Source organism: Coffea arabica, chromosome 3c, assembly GCF_036785885.1.
Source record: "Coffea arabica cultivar ET-39 chromosome 3c, Coffea Arabica ET-39 HiFi, whole genome shotgun sequence".
NCBI classification, from domain to species: Eukaryota; Viridiplantae; Streptophyta; class Magnoliopsida; order Gentianales; family Rubiaceae; genus Coffea; species Coffea arabica.
Genome location: NC_092314.1, coordinates 12842610 through 12866172, shown reverse-complemented (window position 1 = coordinate 12866172; position 23563 = coordinate 12842610). Strand labels below are relative to the sequence as shown.

At 36.0% G+C, this 23563-nt stretch overlaps 3 protein-coding genes across 8 annotated transcripts; all 3 read right to left on the bottom strand.

Moving 5' to 3' along the window:
- Window positions 1–624: 624 nt before the first annotated feature.
- Window positions 625–5106, bottom strand: LOC113722575 (putative late blight resistance protein homolog R1A-3). Of its 3 annotated transcripts, XM_027245857.2 has the most exons (3): window positions 4722–4857; window positions 1202–4480; window positions 625–1008 (listed from the first exon to the last, which is right to left on the bottom strand). In XM_027245857.2, exon 2 carries the CDS (start codon window positions 4404–4406, stop codon window positions 1227–1229), a length of 3180 nt encoding a protein of 1059 aa, XP_027101658.2. In that variant the 5' UTR covers window positions 4407–4480; window positions 4722–4857; the 3' UTR covers window positions 625–1008; window positions 1202–1226. The 3 variants fall into 3 exon arrangements, with proteins under 3 accessions (XP_027101658.2, XP_071938376.1, XP_071938377.1); XM_072082275.1 differs by having other exon boundaries at window positions 1202–5106; XM_072082276.1 differs by lacking the exon at window positions 625–1008 and having other exon boundaries at window positions 1827–1963; window positions 2074–5106.
- Window positions 5107–7835: 2729 nt separating this feature from the next.
- LOC140037822 (protein HYPER-SENSITIVITY-RELATED 4-like) lies at window positions 7836–12692 on the bottom strand. Its single transcript, XM_072082961.1, has 3 exons — window positions 12614–12692; window positions 11697–12229; window positions 7836–8690 (listed from the first exon to the last, which is right to left on the bottom strand). The coding sequence occupies exons 1-3, from the start codon at window positions 12690–12692 to the stop codon at window positions 8052–8054; spliced, it is 1251 nt and encodes a 416-aa protein (XP_071939062.1). The 3' UTR covers window positions 7836–8051.
- A 4443-nt stretch (window positions 12693–17135) lies between these two features.
- On the bottom strand, window positions 17136–21462 carry LOC113734624 (putative late blight resistance protein homolog R1A-3). Of its 4 annotated transcripts, none has more exons than XM_072082273.1 (3): window positions 19536–21462; window positions 17456–19390; window positions 17136–17252 (listed from the first exon to the last, which is right to left on the bottom strand). In XM_072082273.1, exons 1-2 carry the CDS (start codon window positions 21131–21133, stop codon window positions 17491–17493), a joined length of 3498 nt encoding a protein of 1165 aa, XP_071938374.1. In that variant the 5' UTR covers window positions 21134–21462; the 3' UTR covers window positions 17136–17252; window positions 17456–17490. The 4 variants fall into 4 exon arrangements, with proteins under 4 accessions (XP_071938374.1, XP_027117034.1, XP_071938373.1 ...); XM_027261233.2 differs by having other exon boundaries at window positions 17136–19390; window positions 19536–20715; window positions 20927–21066; XM_072082274.1 differs by lacking the exon at window positions 17136–17252 and having other exon boundaries at window positions 18020–18233; window positions 18344–19390.
- Window positions 21463–23563: the final 2101 nt, after the last annotated feature.

Here is a 23563-nt window from a genome sequence, read left to right as displayed (position 1 = left end):
CATTTCCTGTTTGTTTTGGTAGTTTTAATCGTTTAATCAATACAATGTTTTACTCTCTTTTTTTTTTCTTAACTATGAAAATCTCCAAATCTCATTTTTTTTCTTTTGATTATATGTTAATTAGCCCAAAATTCATTGTACTCACTTGACATAGCGTATAAATAAAGGCATCGGCCCATTTTACAATTGTGAAATTTATACTCGTTTTCTCTCCAATTTGGGTATATATCATCTAAAACATTTGGTGTGAAATTCAAAAATGGAAAATTAAATATTCATACAAACATATCACATTTAAAGCTCTTTGAAGAATCAATTATTTCACTAATGCCCTTTCAAGCAATTAGCTCAAGCAGCAGAAAAACCAAGTTGCAGACATCCTTCTTAAAGGAACTCAAGTCCCATACTCCATTCTTTGCAAAAATTCTCCTATTTGAAGAAGTAAAATGTGTGATTCTGAAAATTTAGCAAATCTCAAAGTTGGATATCCTAAATCCAAACCTAAGATTGAGCATACATCTTCAACCAATTCTATCCTGATCAGGCCACGTAATGCCTTTTGCAATCCCCATTGCAGTTTTTACCGTAAACCTGTTTTGAGCAGAAAAGAAATGATCATAGAGGTTTCCAAATTGGGCTATCATATTCTTTCAAGAATCATGAGCTCAAACATAAATTGTTAATCAATTCTATCCAAAATGATGGAGTTTGAACCTCAAACAGAAAAAAAAAAGATAACAAAGTTCCTTGACGGCAAATTGACACATGTTTGAAAAGAAATAGCACAAAACCATCATTAAATTCAGCAAAACGAAATTACACAAAATAGGCCAACAGCAAAATATCTGAATAATCTCATTGATTGTTTCCACCATATCTTGACAAGAAAAGAGCCATCGATCCTTTCCAACTTTTACCTCCATCTTCTACAAAAGTATCAAAGAAAGCCAGACCACACAGATGACCAATTACAATCTGAAGAGGAAAAACCACCGTAGCATGCACTCCCTGATGATATCATTAAGAAAAAAAATAGAGCAATAATTAGTTGTTTGTTCATCAATTTCAATGTGCTTGTGCATGCATTACAGGCAACTGAAGTACAAAAAAGCTACCAAATGGTAAATATAAATTAAACTTGTTTAAAAATAAAAAGCATGATTATTTCTACAAGCCAATTGATGCCCTTCAAAAAAATTACCAGATATTGCACCAGCTGATGCCCTTCAATCTCTGATGCTGATCTTCATATTCCCATTTCCATAATTATATTCCTGTGCTTCTTCAATTTCCCGTACTAAAGATTTGACACCATTTGTGCATTCATGCACCTGAATTGTTTCAAGAGTAGATATACGCCCTAAACAAGCAGACATCATTTCCAAATTATAAATTCTGAAAAGAATTAATTGCTGAAGACAAGGGAAGTAACCATCATCACTGTCAAGGTCTGCCTCTATCCACTCCGCAACTTCTACACATGCTAAAGTTAAGACCCTGAGTTTAGGGAATCCTCCTTCCATCAGCTCCCATTTTCGGCCGTCCATTGACCGCTTTCTTAATTTGAGGACTTCAAGGTTGGGTAGTTTTTCAACCAATGACATTTTACTACAGGGAAGACCCAGATACTCAAGACTCAACTTCTTCAAATTCATGGGAAAGGAAAGCTCAACATGTTCCCGTGAACCTGAGGAGTAATTGCCCCACCAGGTGAGTGATTCTAGGCATTCTAGTCGACTCATGTTCAACACTCCAGTCTGACGATCGGAAATTTTAAGTTGGCGAACGTTGGGAATCCTTCTCAATAAGTTCTCTCCCTCTTCATAAAGGCGCAAACAAGAGAGTGTGTCTAAATTGGGTAAAGTGGAGAGGTTTTCAACACCGTTGTCGTTGGAAGGCACATGAATAACAACGCGCCATCTTACATGTATATGCCTCAACTTCTTCATGTTCCAGATGCTATCTGGCAATGAAACAATCTCATCAGAATTTAGACTAAAGGTTTCCAAATGTGAGAGCTTGGCTATAGATTGTGGAATGAATTCCATGTTCCGAGCTTTAAGGGATAAGTACCTCAAACAAAGAAGTGATTCGACTTCAGCTGGAAGCTCCTTCAGCCTTAGGTTAATGCCCTCTAAATTCAGAACGTTAAGACGTTTGTAGATGCAAAAAAGGAAGGAGATATTAAACAACTTAAACTCATTATATCCTGGAGTAGCATCAAAGAATAGCAGACTGGCTAAATGCGGAAAAAATAGCCTTGACTTTATAAAATATTCTCCACGGGAGCAAATGGACAACCGAGGTAGGTTGGGAGGCTCATTAAAGGTAGAAAGCTCATCATATCCTCGCAGGACCTGAAGAAAATTCTTTTCTTTCGCCTCACCCTTACAGAACTCAAATATCAAATCGTGAATGTAACAAGTTTTGACTCCACCAATGGATCTGTTCTTACCTACCATAACTAGGTTTCGGCCAATTAGGTCCATCAGATATTCTTCTGCAATATCCTCTGATCTCTTTCCTTCAATTTTTTCCACAAACCCTTCTACAATCCAGAGACGCATCAACTTCTTGGCACCAATTTTTTCATCTTCTCGAAATGCAGCAAAATACAGCAGGCATGCCTTCAAGTGATATGGTAAATGCTCATAACTGAGCTCCAATGACTTCTTCCACTGGTCTGTACCAGACACCATGGTTGAAGTAAAACTTTCAGCAAACTTTTTCCAAACCAAAATATCATGCTCTATAGTTGCTAGGACTCCAGCTACAACAACAACTGCAAATGGTAATCCCCAGCACTTTTCAGCAATCTCCATTCCCAATTCATGCAATGCTTGAGGACATTCTTCTTCTTCTCCAAACACCTTCTTCTGCAGCAATTCGAAACTCTCTTCGACAGTAAGGCAGCGAATGTTGTGATGTTCTCCACCATATTGAACCTCTGAAGCTACATTAGAAAATCGACTCGTAAAGATGATTCTACTTCCATTCTTGTCATCTGGGAATGCAATTTCCAGCTCATGCCATGCCCCAGTGTCCCAGACATCATCAAAAACAACAAGATACCGATTCTTCTTTAGCTTTTTGTACAGCTTTTCAACCAGCGCATGTTCATCCAGATTTTGAAACTCATCATCCATCCTGGAATGTTTGCCATCAGAGCACAAAATTTGTGTTAACAAGCTTTTCTTGTTATATTCCTGAGAAACAGTGCCCCAAAGGCGAATGTGGAAGTTATAGATAATTGAATTATCATTGTAAACCTTTTTGGCTAAAGTTGTTTTACCAAGCCCAGCCATTCCCACAATGGGAACAATTTCCACCTGTTTTGCTTCCCGTACAAGTCGTTCAATTACTTTTTCTGCCTCATCATCAAGACCAACCATAATTTCACGAGCTATTGGCATTTTACCTTTTGATAGCATGCGGCTGGAAGTCTGGCTAACTTGTGGTGCTCTTAAGCTATGAGAGGAATTAGGAAGATTCTGTCTAGTACTTGAGACACTGAGCTGATCCTCAAAATGCTTGATCAGTGGTTCAATTACTTTTTCTGCCTCATCATCAAGACCAACCATGACTTCATGGTCTATTGGCATTTTACCTTTTGATAGCATGCGGCTGGAAGTCTGGCTAACTTCTGATGCTCTTAAGCTATGAGAGGAATTAGGAAGACTCTGTATAGTACTTGAGACACTGAGCTGATCCTCAAAATGCTTGATATGGATGTTGGTATTGGTCAGCATATCACAAAAATCAAGAACCTGGGTGGATCCTGAGAAGCTAACTTCTCCTTCTATCACTCTGCTCAGAGTGGGCGAGAATATTATAATGCCTGCCTCACCAAGGAGAGCTCCAATTTTTTCATTTTGTTCATCCATCATCTCATGATGCTCTCTTAAAATGCTTCTAAAAAACCTCAGTCCTGCATAGAGTATTCGCATTTGATCTTTCATAGAATCCACAAAGCTAGAGCTGCAGCATAACAACTCCCAGAGACGACTTATCAGAGAATCATTGAAGTTGTTCAATATCCGCTCATCCATCACTGCTGTATGTAATGATGCTGAGGAGTTTGAAGCTGCAAGTACTTCCTTATAAATCTCGTAGACATGAAAATCAACCGCTCTGATGCTGAGTTTGAAGCTGCAAGTACTTCTGTACTCAACATTTTTCCAAAAGGACCACATGTAAGAGAGGCGTGCTGCGGTCAAAGCCACCACTTCAAAGTAAGCCAATAGCAAGGCAGGAATATCTGCGGTTCCTCGCATTTTGGCAAAGGCAATGAAGCTTTTCAAGAATGTCAGCTTTGCTTCAAGATCTTGGACTTGAGCTTCAAGATCTTGGACTTGAGCCCTAAAAGGAGCACTCAAAGGACCAGAATCAAAAATTTTCCAATCCATATCGTCATCTATCCAATCTGCTAAATCTGCTAGATTTTGGAGGTTGAGGTCTAAGAATTCCAACAGTTCATCATCTGTCATAAAAGAATTTGATTGAAATGACCTGCTGCTTGCCAAAGCAAAGTAAATTTGGATGATTTCTTGCTTGAATAATATGATCTGTTTCCCAATTTCGCGGCACACTCCATCAACAATAGAACAGTGAATATCCGTTTCATTTTTGTCCATTTCTAATCTAAGGGAAAGAGAGTGAATATCCTCCTCATATTTGTGAAAGGTGTCTTCGATGCAAGATAAGAAAGATGGAAGACTCACCTTCTTCGCAACAGTGTCAGATTGCAGGTACAAATGAACAAGGCTCCACTTTCTAGCACACATAAGAAATGTTTTGAGAAATTTCATGTGTTTGATTGCATCACGAACATCCGAAAGAACTCTATCACCACCACACAAAAGAAAAAAATTGCCTTGGAATCTGTTCAGAATTAACTCTAGACCAAGTAAGACACGATCGACGCTGCAAGTGGAGGCCATCTCGATCTCTTTTGGAGGGATTTTCGTCAGTTTCACTCTCAAATTTTAAGAGAGAAACAAATCTCACTAACTGCAGATCTAGCAAAGTATTTCTTTCCTGAAAATTGCTTATTTGTTTCTGGTGAGAGTATTGAGACAATCAACCATTCAACTAGGTGGAATTGCCATCAAGGTGGACCCCAGGCAATGATAATCAATTATTCAACTAGGTGGAATTGGCATCAAGGTGGACCCCAGGCAAGGCACCGAAAATCCAAATTTATCTTGTAATAATTGTTTATTAAATAATAAATATAGGTATTGCAAATTTGATGCTTTTTTTTAATATTTGATGCTATAAATTTTACAATTGTTTTGGAAAGCAATATAAACTATATAAACCAAGGACATTTTAGGATGTTCATTTAAATTTTTGACCAGTTCTAAGGTTTGATTACCAAATGTATCAAATCAAGGGCGGTAAGTAAAATTTTTAATACCTCAAGGGAGCTCAGTGAAATTGTCTAAAACCTTAGAGTACGTTTATGAAATTATCCCTACTTATAATCAACTTTGAAGTGCTACAATCAACATAGTGGGCAACGAGAATAAAATCCTAACTATGAAAGTACATGACTCGGAATGATTATAACAAAACCATTAATACTCTTCACCTAGGTTGCTGAAAATTATTGGGCCACACAGGATCGGTTAGAGGTGGGTTGAAGTGAGAAAAAGTCCACAACACACCACAACTTTTAACTGGGGAAGTTTTGGACTTTTTATTTGATGTTCGAAAGGTTTAGTATATGGTGTTTGAAAGCCGTACAATTTAGTTGATTGAACCCTAGTTTTGACCCTTTTAGGGTCAAATATTGTTTGGGGTATCCACAATTACCCTTTATTACACCCATGCATTATAAACTCTCCCATAGTAAGAATATAATGCCTATTACATGCATAACTGTCACTACATGCATAATTGAAGCAAAAAAAGCTGAAAGAGTGGGTCTAATTTGTCCAATTATTCAAAGCTTTGCAACAGTTTCATTTTATCCAATTATTCAAAAGTTTTGCAGTGGTCCCTTGAATCTAATTTTCAACATGTTTGCAATGGTAAAATAATGGTAGCATTGTTTCAATTTCACCGGTTTGCAACAGTGTTTTTTTTCACATTCAATTCTCAAAATTTTGTCTATAAATATTGTTGACGTTTTCTCAAATTCTTACTCTCCCACTCCATCATTGCTTCTACTGTATCATTTGTTTTCTTTAACCTCTTATCTAATTTTTTAAAGTGTTGGGTATTTGTTTAATAATTATCTAATTATTTTTAGAAAATAACAATGTATTATTTTTGAAATACATAAAAATATATACTTTTAGTTTTCAAAAATTAATAATATTAATTTTTCAGAAAATAAAAAATTTTTAGAATGCAAAAATTTCAACAAAAGTTAATAAATTTGTTTTCCAAAAATAAATGAAATTACTTTTCAAAAAATAGATTTATTTTTTTATGAGATATGTGTTGAGAACTATTAAGATAAATATGAATTGCACCTTCAAGACTCTTTCTTGTTTTCATATTTTTTTTTCGGGTTAAGCATCCAGATTTATCTTACGCTACTCCTACATTGTGGGAAGAAGATTGCCCAAGTGACTTGTGTGAAGGCACAAGAATATACACGTACCATCATTATTACAAGTACATGAATTTAGAAGTTATATGAAAGAACTAGTAAATTCCAAGAGATACATGAATCTACTAATGAATCTAAAAGGGAATGAATGTATTAATAAAGCTTAGGAAAAATGCATGAAAAACACTTAAATTTAAGGCACAATTTTCAACACAAACATGTTATAATCAATATGTTTGTTCACATTATACTTCTATCTAATTTGAATGTCTAACTTCTCTAGCTATTTCTTCCATAAGAATATTAATTCTCTAGCTATCAATATGTTTGTTCACATTCGTTTGTACATCTTATACACCAAAAAATGATAGTCATATGTTGTAAAATCTTTTTTGAGTTCACTAGGCTAATGTAGCAAAGTAAATTCCTTATTTTCTCTAAAAGCGAAATATATTTTCAACTTTCTCTTAATATCTACATTCAAATACTTACAATTGAGTTAATTAAGGTACTCGACAATTACTAGTATGAAACAAGATGAAAGTTAGTGCTTTATGTCAATAAACGAGTTGAAATATATAAAAATCATGTATCAACTCTCAAACTTTATTCTAAGCGCAAAGGATAAAGAGCACATTGATGGATAGAGCACGAGTAAAAATTGCAATTTTTAGTCCTATATATGCTTGGCTAGTCTTACTATAGCCTAGCATGTTTGACTTTAGATAATATTTTCTTCCTTAAGAATTGCATACTTCTCATTTAGATCTTCAATTCTTAATTTTTTTTTGACATATTTGATCCTTTTTATTTCTAACATTATACTCTTGAAAGGCATCTTGGATGCTGGAGAGTGGACTTGAAGTGCAAATTTCATAAAGATCATAGACCGAATTTAAAAAATTAAAAGGTAAAGGACTAAAGTTAAATTATTTATACCTTAAGGAATCATGTATGGTAAAGATGCAATATGGGGAACTAATAATGAAATTATTTTATCATACGAGGAACCAAGACTGGTTCTTCCTACATTTTCTTTAATCTGTGCTTTGCCCCATATGTGGTAGACGAATCACATCATAGTTTTCTGCCTCTAGAGAATTTGAAATCTATCATAATGTGGCTTGTTATATAATGAGAATTTTAGCGTACCAAGTATTCTAGAAGTTTAGTGTATCAAATGCTCTTGAAAGAGTTGAAAAAGTTGCAATATACGAAATAGTTATGTTCGGATTTCAATTTTTTTTTTTGGAGTTTTTTCTTGAAAAATATATTATAGCAATTTGATGTATGTATTAAAAAAATAATCGAAAATGTGTCCGCAAAAAACATGAAAATATTTTCTTAGAAAGCCGCAATCCAAACAAAGGTAGTTTAGCACCAGAAGACATGATGAGCTTGGTTTCGCACCAGGGGACATGATCTGCGAATTTTGTTATCCTCCTCAGCTCCGATGCTCCCGCATTTATGCCCACCTTTCCCTTCAAATTCAGGTCAGGGAGAGTTTCTCAGCAGAAGATCCTGAGTCTATTTTCAGTACTTGAGTCTCCTTTTTCTCCAGAAGCAATTGAATCAAGCCTCTCAAAATAATACCAGCCTCATCCTTCTTGATCACTTGAACTTCATCAAGAGACACTTTATTCATCTTTACCAGGTCTTTGATTGCTTCAAGGCTGATTACGTTTGTCTCTCCCTCATTTCCACCTTCTTCCTCAAGCTCAAGGGGAACTGCAGCTTCAGGTGCTTGTTGATTACTTTTATGATTTTCAAATTCGACATTTTTCTTTTTTTCCTCAAGGAACTCAATCAGGCCTTCTAGTGCAGTTTCAGGCTCACCATTCTTCAATAACTGCTCCCCTACTTCTGCAGGAGTCACCTTTGTGACTTTCATCAGCTGCTCAACAACCAAGAAGAGTGGATGATCTGTGATTCCAAGGTAATTGGAAGCAAGCAATTTGAAACCGCACGGGGTGCAATACGACATGTAAATGTGCACATCCATACGACCAGGGCGCAATAAAGCTGGATCTAGCTTATCTTTATGATTAGTTGTAAACACTATGATGCGCTCATCCCCACAGCTCGACCATAGTCCATCAATGAAGTTCAGCAATCCAGACAAGGTAACCTGGAAAGGTGGTGAGTTAGAAAAGATTTTAATTAGTGCTGACAATCTAATTTCTCCATGGATGTGATAAATATATGCAACTCAGGGAGAGATGACTGCAATTACTGGATTCATAGTGAAAATGGAACCTATACTGTCAAATCAGGCTACAAGGAACTGTGCAAAGGGTTAACTGATCAAGAGTAGAGAAGAGGAGCTGAGGGAGGAACCAGCTTAGCTAAATCCAGCAGGAAAACCTGGAAGGTACTGTGGAAGCTGGACATCAAGTGCAAGCTAAAACACTTTATTTGGAGGTGTATCAATGGAGCATTTACCAGTCAATGGACTAATACATTGAAGAACTCAGACTGGTGATCGAATCTGTAAAGGATGCGGAGAGCAAGAGGAATCTATTGAGCATGTACTCTTCCATTGTAGAAAAGCTCAAGAGGTATGGAAAATGTCACCAATACAATGGGATGGAGTAGCAGAGCATACATGGAACTTTTTAGCTTGGTGAAATGCTGTTATGGGACCAACAAGCAGGATAAATGGCATGCACCATATAGAGCTGACAGCCAATATACTCTGGCAAATCTGGAAAAATAGAAATGATTGGAAGTTTAATGCCAAACAAAGACATCCAATGAAAGCTGTTCAAAAGGCACAACAGGAATGGCAGGAGCAAGTAACAGTCAGAAGAAAGAATGAGAGAATGAGCTCTGCTGATATTAGTGGAGCCAGGGAAGAACCAGTAGCAGTAGAAGAGGGGAGTGCAGATATTCAAATCCGAGTAACAACTCAAGTGCAGAAAGATTCAAGCAGAGTTGGGATGGGGGTCATTGCAACTAACAGCAATAACCAGGTGGTGATAGCTTGGGCACTTAATGATAGAAGCTCAGGAAGTCAACTACAGGTTACTGCTAAAGCTGTTAAACTGGTCATCATCAAGGCCAAAAAACAGCAGTGGCAGGAAATTAAAGTACATATCCCCATCATCCAATTGCTGAAGGAGATAACATCAAGGAAAACCAGGGACACAAGAATGGCAACATTAATCGATGATATCAACAATCTGAGGTCTTTATTCCTGAAATGCTCCTTTTGTTTGGATAGGAGTATAGATCATAGATGTAAATTGATTAGTGATTATGCTTTAGGGATCTTTCAAGATGAGGAATGGATTAATTCTCAGTGTACTTAGCACTTTTGTATAGCATCACTTGAGCATTTGCTCATATAAGTGTACATCTTTTGTCCATCAATACAAATTATATCGTCGCTGAAAAAAAAAAGTAATAAATATATGCAAGTATCTAGGTCAGAGCCCAGGAGACTGACAAGGAATTCTGTGAATCTCCAGCCCTTGGTACTTCACTAACGAGAAATGGCAACTGGCATTTGGGTACCTGGCTAGGAGTCTGACAGGTGCCGAACCTGTGCAATAATAAATACCTACTCGAGAAAAATACAGATTTTGTATATAGCGGTGAGTAGGGTCGAATCCACAGGGACTGGGGATAATTCGTTTCTTCTAGAGTTCAAAGTATGGGGGGGGGTTTTGGATTAAATGCTAACTAAATAAATTAACTGCAGGAAATAATTAATTCCAAGAAATAATTAAGGGGAAACTCTAGCCAAGGGTACACTTCAGAAATGGTTCATGTACTGATCATTGATACAGAAATAATTCCAACATTTAGTAATAGATTAGTTATAGTTGTCATGCACGCGATAAACAACCAACCCTTCCTTAATTTCTCGATAGCTAAGGTACGACCGTTAGCTATTTCTCTAACCCAAAAACAACCCTAGGTACGACCGTAGGATTTAATTTCTAGATTGCATTAATAATTAGAAAGGCCCAATCCTAACCAACAAACACGCTACGAGGGTTTGTTTAGACTAGATCATATGCTCCCCTGACATAAACCCAATTACGCCAGTTGCTACTAAGATAGAGATAACGAACAATTACGGATTCAATTACCTCTATTTAGCAAAATAGCCTATATGAATAATTAATTATTGCGCACTAATCAATCATACATAAGGACTATAACAATTAAAAACAAGAAACACATAAATACCAATAAATGAGGAAGCGATTAAAATAATTTCGATCTCACAGTAATTGTTGAACCAAATCTTCAGTTGTTCCCTTCACTAGAATTGAGAAGCTAGTTCTCCATTAATGGAGAACCAGTTGTGCAAGAAAATAAAACAATCGGAGCTTTCTAATGTTCTTCGATGGGAAAAAGAAACTAAAAAAACTAAGCTCTAACTATCGGTCCCGAAAACTTCTGCACGTTCGTCCTTTTAAAGCCAAAGGGAAATGACTTCCTGCTATCCAGTGGTCCCCGCCGACTAAGGAGTCCAAAAGCCAAAGAATTGAGGCTCTGCCGAAATTCCTCCTTGTTTAGTTTCCTATTGCTAGTCAAAGACTCCCATCAGCACAAAGAAAAGGAATTCGTTTTCTTCTTCTCCTTGTGGGCCATCAACCGAAAAAGGCTTCCTTGTAGCACCATATGGGGCCCAACTGTTTGAAGTCTCAATTGTATAGTGAAAAGTCCCTCATTTGTTGTAGTTTTCTGTTCCACTTCCTGAAATTGAGTCCAATACCAAATATAAGTAAATATTAATAATTAAAACGATATTTGGCAAGGATAAAGGGGAAAATTACCAATAAAATAACCAACAATTAACACCCTATCAGAGTCTAAGACATACCGTTGTAGATGGAACTTGTTTAGACATTCAATTTAATCGCCTTAAACCGTGATTATCACTTTCTGCCAACTTGTATGATAACATATATGCTTGATAAAGTCTTCTGGTATATGGTATTTGCAAAGCACTCTAGTTTGTCTTTGTGTCAAGAGTTCATCAAGCAATTTCAGCTCACGCAAAGGAGAGAGTCATGCAATGGGCAAAACTGAAACAATATGTATACCCTCGTAATAAAGCACACTGCAAGATTTAATGCTATGTTACTCCAAAGCAACACAAATCACGTTGGAAACTTACCCTGTTTTCTTGACCATATTGGTGAGGGTGCATAGGTGCCCTTGATGCTTTTGGCCGGTTGTTCGTGAGCTCAATCGAGCAATCAATGTCCTCCACGACGAGTATCGACTGATTAGCTGTTGAAATCAGATCCCTTCTCAGATCAGAGTTGGTCCTGATATCAGTGAGCTCCAAGTCATAGATATCAAATTTTAAATAATTGGCAATGGCTGCAATCAAACTTGATTTCCCTGTTCCTGGTGGCCCAAACAGCAAATACCCTCTTTTCCATGCCTTCCCAACTTTCCTATAAAGCTCTTTCCTTCGGACAAAGTTCTCAAGATCATTGATAATCATCTTTTTATCATCTGTATCCATCGCCAACGTGTCAAATGTGGCTGGATGATCAAGATTAACTGATTGCCACGGATTACCCCTATGTCCCATCATCCGATCATTTCCCAACATAAACAATTTCAGTGTCTTCTTTTCAACTTCAACAGCCTTGGATCTTTCCAAAACATAAGGCAAGTACTCACCAATAATGCAATTTCCTAACCAATAGTTACAATTTCAGAGGAAGTGACTGGGGAAGGATCTTACTAAACAAAGAGGAATATGAAATTATAATCAGAACATTGTAGAGTTGGAGAAAAAATCGCATGGCTAAAATGTAGTCATGATTGGAGTTACTTCACCATTCCACGACTTCAAAATTACAGCTTATACTTTCTGTACCTAGACCTCTTTGTCCCAATATCAACTTTGTCTCTCTTTGTTCTTCTTTCTTCCCTATTGCATTCTCTCTAGCAAAGTTATTAAACCCAACCCGACTAGACGATTGAATTGGTCAACTCAGTGACCCGACCATGGGACTGGGATGGCAGACTAGACCCACCAGATAAGGGCAGCAGCCATTTGGACCCAGTGAAACCTACTGGTAAATTGGGAGACTGGGAACTCGGCTGGTTTGAGCAAACATCCCGCAATGACTTCTTTAAGCCAAACTTTTATCATTCAATAGAGAATCATATCACTTTCCATCTTTTTGCTCTTTATTTCAAACTTTTCGATTGATTTCTTATAGTTCACAAACATACTTCTGGTATTCTACAGCTTCTAGCTATCCAATATAAAACCAAAAGGACAACAACAACAAACTTACATTTGGAACAAGTACATTTTGATTTAGAAATTTGACTATGTAACTTCTTACAAGTTGGAATTATCAAAATAGTTGGCTTTTATCTTTCAAAATCTTAATGATTTGAATGTTAACAACTGAATTATATTGTTGTACTATTTTATGGAAACCAACAATTTAACCAGTGATCCATCAGGTTGAAAAATTAACCCGCTGACCAAGGTTTGTAAAATCGGGATCCTACATAGGATCGATTTTAGTTTCACAGAATCGGATCGTAGGATCGTAAGATCCTACCAAAAGGTCCTAATTGCAATTAAAGGTTGCAATTCTTTGATAAATTACAAATATACCACAAATATTTTCATTTACTTGCAAAATGGAGCTTCGTATTTCACAAAATTACAAAAAAATTGTAGGATCGTACGATCCTACCGATCCTGCTATGATTCTATGCGATCCTACAGAGATTAATATGATTTGCGACTCTGAATACGATCCGGATCGTACGATCGTACGATCCGGATCGCGATTTTGACAACTATGCCGCTGACCAGCCCCATGCCTGGTTGATCGTTGGATTAATTTTTTTACCATTTCTAAATTGACTAGTCTCACTGTGTTTCCTTTCCTCAAGTCAAAGTTGACTAAGTTTAAGTGATTTGCTTTTGCCTTTCTTTGGGTCACCCAAATGGGATGGACCCAAGCCCAACAATCTCCCCCTTCAGCTTGTACGAGGGCACCACCAATCTTGCTCCCCATCTGTAAAACAAGAACTTCCCCCTTACTCAACATTTCAGCACCATCAACTATATGTGCGTTTTCAAGTGACAAAAGCTTGGATCCATCTCACTTGAGTGGCCCAAAGAAAAATAAAAGTTCATCAACTTTGACTTCAGCAAAGGAAGGCCAGGTGAGACTAATCACTTCAGAGAAAGCATAAGTAGTGTGAGCACAAAAAGAATGAAGAGAGAAAATTGAAATTGGCATAAGAGCTCCAGAGATAAAGTAAAGCAGCAACTTTGAATCCATGATCCAATGTTGAAACAAAGACCATTGAAATGAGATTTTAGTCACATAATCCTCTCATCAAACTCTACACATGTAACCATTCCAAGCTTCAGATTCCTCTTTATTGGTTAACATCCTTCCAAACCCTCTTCTTTTGAAGTTGTACTTTTTGGAAGAGAAATTGTAGTAGGTCCATGATGTTAATGTTTTTGTCATCTAATTGTCCCAGATAGACCTTTGTATCATGTTATTTTCAATGTGGAGAACTTTTAGCTAGCCTAGGTCCAATGATTTTTCCCAGAATGGGTTTTCCATAGGTTCTCTCAAACTCTTGATATGATGATACCTCAAATTTGACAATGGAGTTCTGTTTAAGAAATGCTTTCTGTGATTCATCAAATGCCATATGAATCTTTAGGAGTTCATGCTATCTCATTATCTCTTTTCTCGATAGTTATCTATCTATTGCATTAGACAGCTAAAAGGCAAATACGCATATCCTATTTAAAGTATCGGCTCTTTACAGATATTTTATTTTCAAATATTTAATTTATGATAAATATATTAACATTTGTAATTAAAAATTAAAAAGTGTTAAAGTAATATTCTTGCAAAAAAAATCAGTAGGTTATCTATTTAATATAAATTAAATATTTTTTAAAAAATAAATGGCCTCATAAACTATTAATCTTTTATGACTTTCATTCATTACATGAGTAAAGTATTGGCTCTTTATGGATATTTTATCCTGAATCATTTAATTTATGCTAAATACATAAATATTTATAACTAAAATTGAAAAAGTGTTATATTAATATTTCTACGAAAGAAAAACTGGTAGGTTTTGTGTTTAACAAAAATTAAATATTTGAGAGTAAATACAAATCTGTATTTGAGAATAAATATTTGTGATAAAGTAAATGTTTGAAAGTAAAATACATGTAAAGAGCTGGTACTTTAAATAGGTAATACGTATTTGCCTATAAACTACGCTCGTTAAAGTTTATTAATTGTTAATTAATTTGTAATACTTTGTCATTCATTGGACATGTGGCACAAATGACAAATCAGGTACAAAATTCTAATTTCACTCTCTAAAATAATATTTTAATCATTTGGACTAAATTTATAAAGGATTAGTAACCTCAGGGGAGGTCAGTGTAATTGTTCAAATCACAGGGAAGGTAAGTGTAAATGTCAGAAATCTCAGGGGAGGTTTCTGAAATTATCCCTATTTTCAATGTGGAGAACTTTTAGCCTCTGTTTTGAAACTCGGACCGGGCCGGCCGGTCGAACCGGGAACCGGCCAGGTAGCCGGTCCGAGTCTTATTAAAAAACCGGAAATTTAAAACCCGGTCAAAGTCGGTCAAAAACCGGGTTTGACCGGGTTTGACCGGGAAAAAACCGGTTTTTCCGGTTCAACAGTAATTTTTTAAAAAAAAATTCAAACTTTATAATATTATGTTTTGACCCCCTAAATTGTTAAAACTTATCTATATACCTCAAATATTTGATACTTTATAAATATTGTCCTAAAATTTGATGTTATTTTTCAATTAAACTCATAATTTTAATTCTAAACTTGTTAATATTTATTAAATAATATAAATTGCTACTTAATTGTTCTAATTTCTTTATATTTTCTTGTTAAATATATTTGAAACATCAAATATATATGAATATACCTTTATTAATATCAATATATTATTAGATATTATAAATATAATATTTTAATTTTTAAATAATTTTTATTTATGACGTCATCCGGTTCAACCCCTATCGACCCCCGGTCGAACCCATTGACCCCTGACCCCTGACCTTGGCCGAGTCGCTATCCGGTCCGGTTCTGAAAACATAGCTTTTAGCTAGCCTAGGTCCAATGATTTTTCCTAGAATGGGTTTTCCATAGGTTCTCTCAAACTCTTGATATGATGATACCTCAAATTTGACAATGGAGTTCTGTTTAAGAGATGCTTTCTGTGATTCATCAAATGCCATATGAATCTTTAGGAGTTCATGCTATCTCATTATCTCTTTTCTCGATAGTTATCTGCTTACAAACCATCCTCCATTTTAGCTGGATGCCGTTAAATTGTTGGGTGAGCTCTTCATTGCTTTCCATGTAAACGTTGATTTTCTTTTCTTTTTGAGGTAACGTGGCTCGAAGCCTTTTGGTGGGAGTGAGCGGGACTTGGTTAATCTCTAGTTGATTCTCTCTATTTTATGCAGTATTCATTTAGATGTATGACACATATCTTCATTTATTAACAAGAGTTAGAATTAGTCAAATTTAAATTGACCATGTCCTTTCCTAGTAATTGAAGACATGTATCATACATCTAAACGTGCATTATACGAAATAAAGGGAGAATTCATTAGAGAGGACCCAAATCCATCTAAAGTGATGTCAGCAAATTCTATCATATTTTGTATTGTAGATTCACAATTAGTTGAGAAGGGCCAATCTGACATCGTCTTACAAATTTGTTCATTTTTTGTTAGGTAAGACTTGCACCTTCCGCGTGTCCTAGTTTTTGCCAATCATTTCATTGTTGTTACTTGTTACCCTTACTTTCTCATTTGGTTAAAGTTAACTAAGTCTTAGCCAGCATGCATGATGAAAGTGGGGCATGACTTGAAAAGATTATTAACTGACAGTTAATATCCCTAACCTATAAAAGACTAATTGAGACCTGATTTGCATCGACCCATTGTGCAATTGTGAAATTTATACTCGTTTTATCTCCAATTTGAATATTTTATCCCTAGCTCTATAAATCATCCAAAACATATGGTGTGGAATTCAAAAATGGAAAATTAAATATTCATACAAACATATCACATTCAAAGCTCTTTGAAGAATCAATTATTTTGCTAATGCCCTTTCGAGCAATTAGCTCAAGCAGCAGAAAAACCAAGTTGCAGACATCCTTCTTAAAGGAACTCAAGTCCCATACTTCATTCTTTGCAAAAATTCTCCAACTTGAAGAAGTAAAATGTGATTCTGAAAATTAAGCAAATCTCGAAGTTTGAGCATACATCTTCAACCAATTCTATCCTGAAAAATTAGCCACGTAATGCCTTTTGCAATCCCCATTGCAATTTTTACCGTAAACCTGTTTTGAGCAGAAAGGAAATGATCATATTGGGCTATCATATTCTTCCAAGAATCATGAGCTCAAACATAAATTGTCAATCCAAAATGATGGAGTTTGAACCTCAAATACAAAAAAAAAAAAAAAAAAAAAAAAAAAAAAAAAAAGATAACAAAGTTCCTTGACGGCAAAATGAAATTACACAAAATAGGCCAACAGCAAAATATCTGAATAATCTCATTGATTGTTTCCACCATATCTTCACAAGAAAAGTATCAAAGAAAGTCAGACCGCACAGACGACCAATTACAATCCTCCTAGCACTCCCTGATGATATCATTAAGAAAAAAAAAATAGAGCAATAATTAGTTGTTTGCTCGTCAATTTCAATGTGCTCGTGCATGCATTACAGGCAACTACTGAAGTACAAAAAAACTACCAAATGGTAAATATAAATTAAACTTGTTTAAAAATGAAAAGCATGATTATTTCTACAAGCCAATTGATGGTGATGACAAACAAAAAAATACCAGATATTGCACCAGCTGACAAAAAATATTACTCTTCAGTCTTCAATGATGATGATCTTCAGATTCCCATTTCCATAATTATATTCCTGTGCTTCTTCAATTTCCCGTACTAAAGATTTGACGCCATCTGTGCAATAACTCACCTTAATCCTTTCAAGAGTAGATATACGCCCTAAACAAGCAGGCATCATTTCCAATTCAGAAATTTTGTCGAGTTTTAATTGCTGAAGGCACGGGAAGTAATCATCACTGTCAGGGTCTGCCTCTATCCACTCTTCAACTTTTGTAGAGTCCAAAGTCAAGACCCTGAGTTTAGGGAATCCTCCTTCCATCAGCTCCCATCTTTGGCCGACCATTGCCCGGTCTCTTAATTTGAGGACTTCAAGGTTGGGTAGTAGTTCAATCAATGACATTTTACTACAGGGAAGGCCCAAAGCTTCAAGACTCAACTTCTTCAAATTCACGGGAAAGGAAAGCTCAACATGTTCCCGTGAACCTGAGGAGTAATTGCCCAGCCAGGTGAGTGATTCTAGGCATTCTAGTCGACTCATGTTCAACACTCCATTTCCAGTCTGACAATCGGAAATTTTAAGTCGGCGAACGTTGGGAATCCTTCTCAATAAGTTCTCTCCCTCTTCATAAAGACGCAAACAAGAGAGTGTGTCTAAATTGGGTAAAGTGGAGAGGTTTTCAATACCGTTGTCGTTGGAAGAAAGACCAATAACGACGCCAGCGCACAAACATACATGCCTCAACTTCTTCATGTTCCAGATGCTATCTGGCAATGAAACAATCTCATCAGAATTAAGAAAGAAGGTTTCCAAATGTGAGAGCTTGGCTATAGATGGTGGAATGAATTTCATGCACTCTGCTTCAAGGGCTAAGTACCTCAAACAAAGAAGTGATTCGACTTCAGCTGGAAGCTCCTTCAACATTAGGTCAATGCCCTCTAAATGCAGAACGTTAAGATGTTTGTAGATGCAAAAAAGGAAGGAGATATTAAACAAATTAAACGTATTATCTCCTGGAGTAGCATCAAAGAATAGCAGACTGGATAAATGCGGACAAAATAGCCTTGACTTTATAAAATCTTCTCCACTGGAGTAAATGGACAACCGAGGTAAGTTGGGAGGCTCATTAAAGGTAGAAAGCTCATTATATCCTCGCAGGACCTGAAGGAAATTCTTTTCTTTCGCCTCGCCCTTACAGAACTCAAATATCAAATCGTGAATGTAACAAGTTTTGACTCCACCAATGGATCTGCTTTTACTTACCATAACCAGGTTTCGGCCAATTAGGTCCATCAAATATTCTTCTGCAGTATCCTCTGATCTCTTTCCTTCAATTATTTCCACAAACCCTTCTGCAATCCATAGACGCATCAAACTCTTGGCATGAATTTTTTCATCTTCTCGAAATGCAGCAAAAGACAGCAAGCATGCCTTCAAGTGATATGGTAGATGCTCATAACTGAGCTCCAAGAACTTCTTCCACTGGTCTGTACCAGACACCGTGGTTGAAGTAAAACTTTCAGCAAACTTTTTCCAAACCAAAATATCATGCTCTATAGTTGCTAGAATTCCAGCTACAACAACAACTGCAAAGGGTAATCCCCAGCACTTTTTGACAATCTCCATTCCCAATTCATGCAATGCTTGAGGACATTCTTCTTCTTCTCCAAACACCTTCTTCTGCAGCAATTCGAAACTTTCTTCCTCACTGAGTGGGTGAAGATAGTGAGGTTCTCCACCATATTGAACCTGTGAAGCTACATTAGAAGATCGACTCGTAAAGATGATTCTACTTCCATTCTTGTCATTGGGGAATGCAGTTCTCAGCTCATTCCATACCTCAATGTCCCAGACATCATCAAAAACAACAAGATACCGATTCTTCAATAGCCTTTGATGGAGCTTTTCAAGCAAGTCATCCATCCTAGAGTGTTTTCCATCAGAGCACAAAATTTGTGTTAACAAGCTTTTCATGTTAAATTCTTGAGAAACAGTGCACCAAAGACGAATGTGGAAGTGACAGGTTACTGAAATATTATTGTAAACTTTTTTGGCTAAAGTTGTCTTACCAAGCCCAGCCATTCCCACAATGGGAACAATTTCCACCTGTTCTGATCCCCATATATCCCCATATAAGTCGTTCAATTACTTTTGCTGCCTCATCATCAAGACCAACCATGATTTCACGAGCTATTGGCATTTTACCTTTTGATAGCATGCGGCTGGAAGTCTGGCTAACTTCTGGTGCTCTTAAGCTATGAGAGGAATTAGGAAGACTCTGTATAGTACTTGAGACACTGAGCTGATCCTCAAAATGCTTGATAAGTGGTTCAATTCCTTGTTCTCCCTTATCATCAAGACCAACCATGACTTCATGGTCCATTGGCATTTTACCTTTTGATAGCATGCGGCTGGAAGTCTGGCTAACTTCTGGTGCTCTTAAGCTATGAGAGGAATTAGGAAGACTCTCTATAGTACTTGAGCCACTGATCTGATCCTTAAAATGCTTGATATTGGCCAGCAGATCACAAAAATCAAGAACCTGGGTGGATCCTGAGAAGCTAACTTCTCCTTCTATCACTCTGCTCAGAGTGGGCGAGAATATTATAATGCCTGCCTCACCAAGGAGAGCTCCAATTTTTTCATTTTGTTCATCCATCATCGCATGATGCTCCCTTAAAATGCTTCTCAAAAACCTCAGTTCTGCATAGAGTGTTTGCATTTCATCTTTCATAGAATCCACAAAGCTAGAGCTGCAGCATAACAACTCCCAGAGACGTCCTATCAGAGAATCGTTGAAGTTGTTCAATATCCGCTCATCCATCACTGCTGTATGTAATGATGCTGAGGAGTTTGAAGCTGCAAGTACTTCCTTATAAATCTCGTAGACATGAAAATCAACCGCTCTCATGCTGAGGAGTTTGAAGCTGCAAGTTCTTCTGGAGTAGAACCCAGGATTTTTATTTTCGTCATCATCATCCCAAAAAGAACACATGTAAGAGAGGCGTGCTGCGGTCAAAGCCACCACTTCAAAGTGAGCCAATAGCAAGGCAGGAATATCTGCGGTTCCTCGCATTTTGGCAAAGGGAATGGAGCTTTTCAAGAATGTCAGCTTTGCTTCAAGATCTTGGACTTGAGCACTCAAAGCAGCATAAATGGACGATTTAGTAATTTTCCAATTCAAATCGTCATTTGTCAAATCTGCTAGATTTTGCAGGATGAGGTCTATGAATTCCAACAGTTCATCATCTGTCATACAAGAATTTGATTGAAATGACCTGTTGCTTGCCAAAGTTGCCAAAGCAAAGTAAATTTGGATGATTTCTTGCTTGAATAATATGATCTGTTTCCTAATTTCGCGGAACACTACATATATCTTATCACGGGAAAGAGAGTGAATATCCTCCTCATATTTGTGAAAGGTATCTTCGATACAAGATAGGAAAGATGGAAGACTTACCCTCTTCACAACATTGTCAGATTGCAAGTACAAATCATTGCTTTGGCTCCACTTTCTAGCACACATAAGAAATGTTTGGAGAAATTTCATGTGTTTGATTGCTTCACGAACATCGTAAAGAAGATAAAGGGATATTCCGGAGCTGTTCCGGAGCGACTCTAGATCAAGTAAGACACGATCGATGCTGCAAGTGGAGGCCATCTCCATCTCTTTTGGAGGGATTTTCGTCAGTTTCACTCTCAAATTCTAAGAGAGAAACAAATCTCACTAACTGCAGAGCTAGCAAAGTATTTCTTTCCTGAAAATTGCTTATTTGTTTCTGGTGAGAAGGTGAAGAAGAGTATTGAGACAACCAACCATTCAACTAGGTGGAATTGGCATCAAGGTGGACCCCAGGCAATGATAATCAATTATTCAACTAGGTGGAATTGGAGCTAGGCACCCAAAATCCAAATTTATCTTGAACTAATTACAAATGGAGGAAATTGATAAACAAGATTAGTTTACTCTGTCATCAACATTTTATTAGGGAAATTTGATATTAGGGATCACATAAAAGCCTATGTTTTAAGACAATAACAGCAGTGATTTAAGACTCTTTGATGATTTTATTGTCCAAAGCAAGAGTGGTCCAGACGGAGCAGCCCCCTCTCTATTATACATCTAATTATTGCCTCAATAAAGTAGTGGGTCCGATTTCAAAGAATTATTGGGAATGATTGTATTCCATTCCCACACAATGGCGCCCCTTCTCTTATAGCGCGTCCCTGTTTTAATATGTTTTTTTTTTTTGCTTCAAGCATCCACAGTTTAATATGTTAAACTTTATAATTAGGAAGAACAGAAAACAAAGAGACATCAAAATATAAATGATCCAAGACACGTCACAATATAAATGATCAAAATATAATGAACCTTCAAGCTAGCTCTCTAATTTTCTTCCATTGTTTTCTTTCTTCAGCAAACCACTAAATTTGATCACTTTCTCTTCTAATTATCTCGTTTTAATAATCATGACCATTGATCTTGGAGATTAATAACCATGGCCAACAAAGTAAAAAGTATGAGAAAAAAAAAAATTGAGGGCTTCTTCAACCCTTGGTATTGTGGAAGCAAAGAATTGGGGATGTCTGCAATTACTAGTGTCAATTATATCATAAAATACTAGTGGAAAAAGCCGGCGCCATGCACGGGAGTTTAGTACCTATAAGTAAAGATAGTTAATAATTATTATTTAGTATTTTGTAGTATAAGAATTGAAGTATGACAATTTTATTATGTGATATTAAACAGAAAAATCATAAATTACATATTGAGTCAAAATATATAATATGCAATAAAATATAATTATAAAATATGATTAATTACTTTGTGTCTAATCTAATAGAATAAAAGATCTACTTATATCTGCTCATGCATTTTGGGAATGTTAAATTTTGTCGTTTAGTTTGAATTTGATCTTGATATGAGGGCAATCTATCTCATTATCTTATCATATAAGTGAGATTTGAAAAATTAGCATACTTGAAGAAATCATTGCTAGTGAAATTTCGGTTCTTACAAGCCAAATTCTTTGATTTATATTGATTCCAAGAACATATCATCATGAAAGTTTCACATTGACAAATCAATCAATTATGATTTATTATATAATTTAGGACATATAGCAAAGCACCTCCTTCTCGATAGGGGTTACAATCACAAAACATCAGTTTTTTATCTAGTTGCAAAGATATACAATAACTAACACGCTAATCTAGATGAATAATTACCTCAAAAAAAGTACTAAAACATCTTAATCCACTCAATTTAAGAAAACAATTAAAAGTAATGAAGTACATACTTTAGATTTGCAGCCAAATAGTTTTAAGTAGATAGTTAAACATATTGGCAAATCAAATGAAGTGAAAAATTGCCTAAATGGAATCATCAAAAAAGTAGCAAATGATTTGAAAATTACCGTAACTAATAGTTAAAACAACAAAAGAAGTAGATGCAATCTATTAATGAAAAAATTTATGATGACAAACTTATTCTAAACCACAAATAACAATTAACAAATGTGATCTCCTCCCTATCAAGTCTATCTAACATGGGCAATTGAATTAAAACACTAAAAAAAGTATTGCACATACAACTTGCAAGATTACAAATTTCTTACAACCAAAAAAGTAGATTAGCTAAAGAAAACAAACCTATTGAGAAAGATGTTGCAAAATGGGAAAGAGTAGTAGCTAATATAGCAACATCTGAATTTAATATACTACATGATTGTAGTGGAACAAAGTTATAGGTAAATGAAATTAATTTGAATAGATAGGGGTTACTATGGTAACGGCCAAGAAACCAAACTTCTCTACTAATCAGCATTAATTGTGCCTTAACATCTATATATCATAAGTTTGCAAATAACTGTTGAGAAAGGCTTTAAGAAATTAAGAGACTTAGATGTTAATACAATTAAATGATTAAAAGGATTTTTATATAATTCCACTAAAACACAAGCTGAATTCAATTGTACAGAATATTTAATTGGATATCGAATATTGTCACATGTTAAACTTATCCATAGCTTTAAATGTCTGAAAGAACATTTAAGTAATTATAAAAAAAACCAAATCAGTTATAATGATTCAT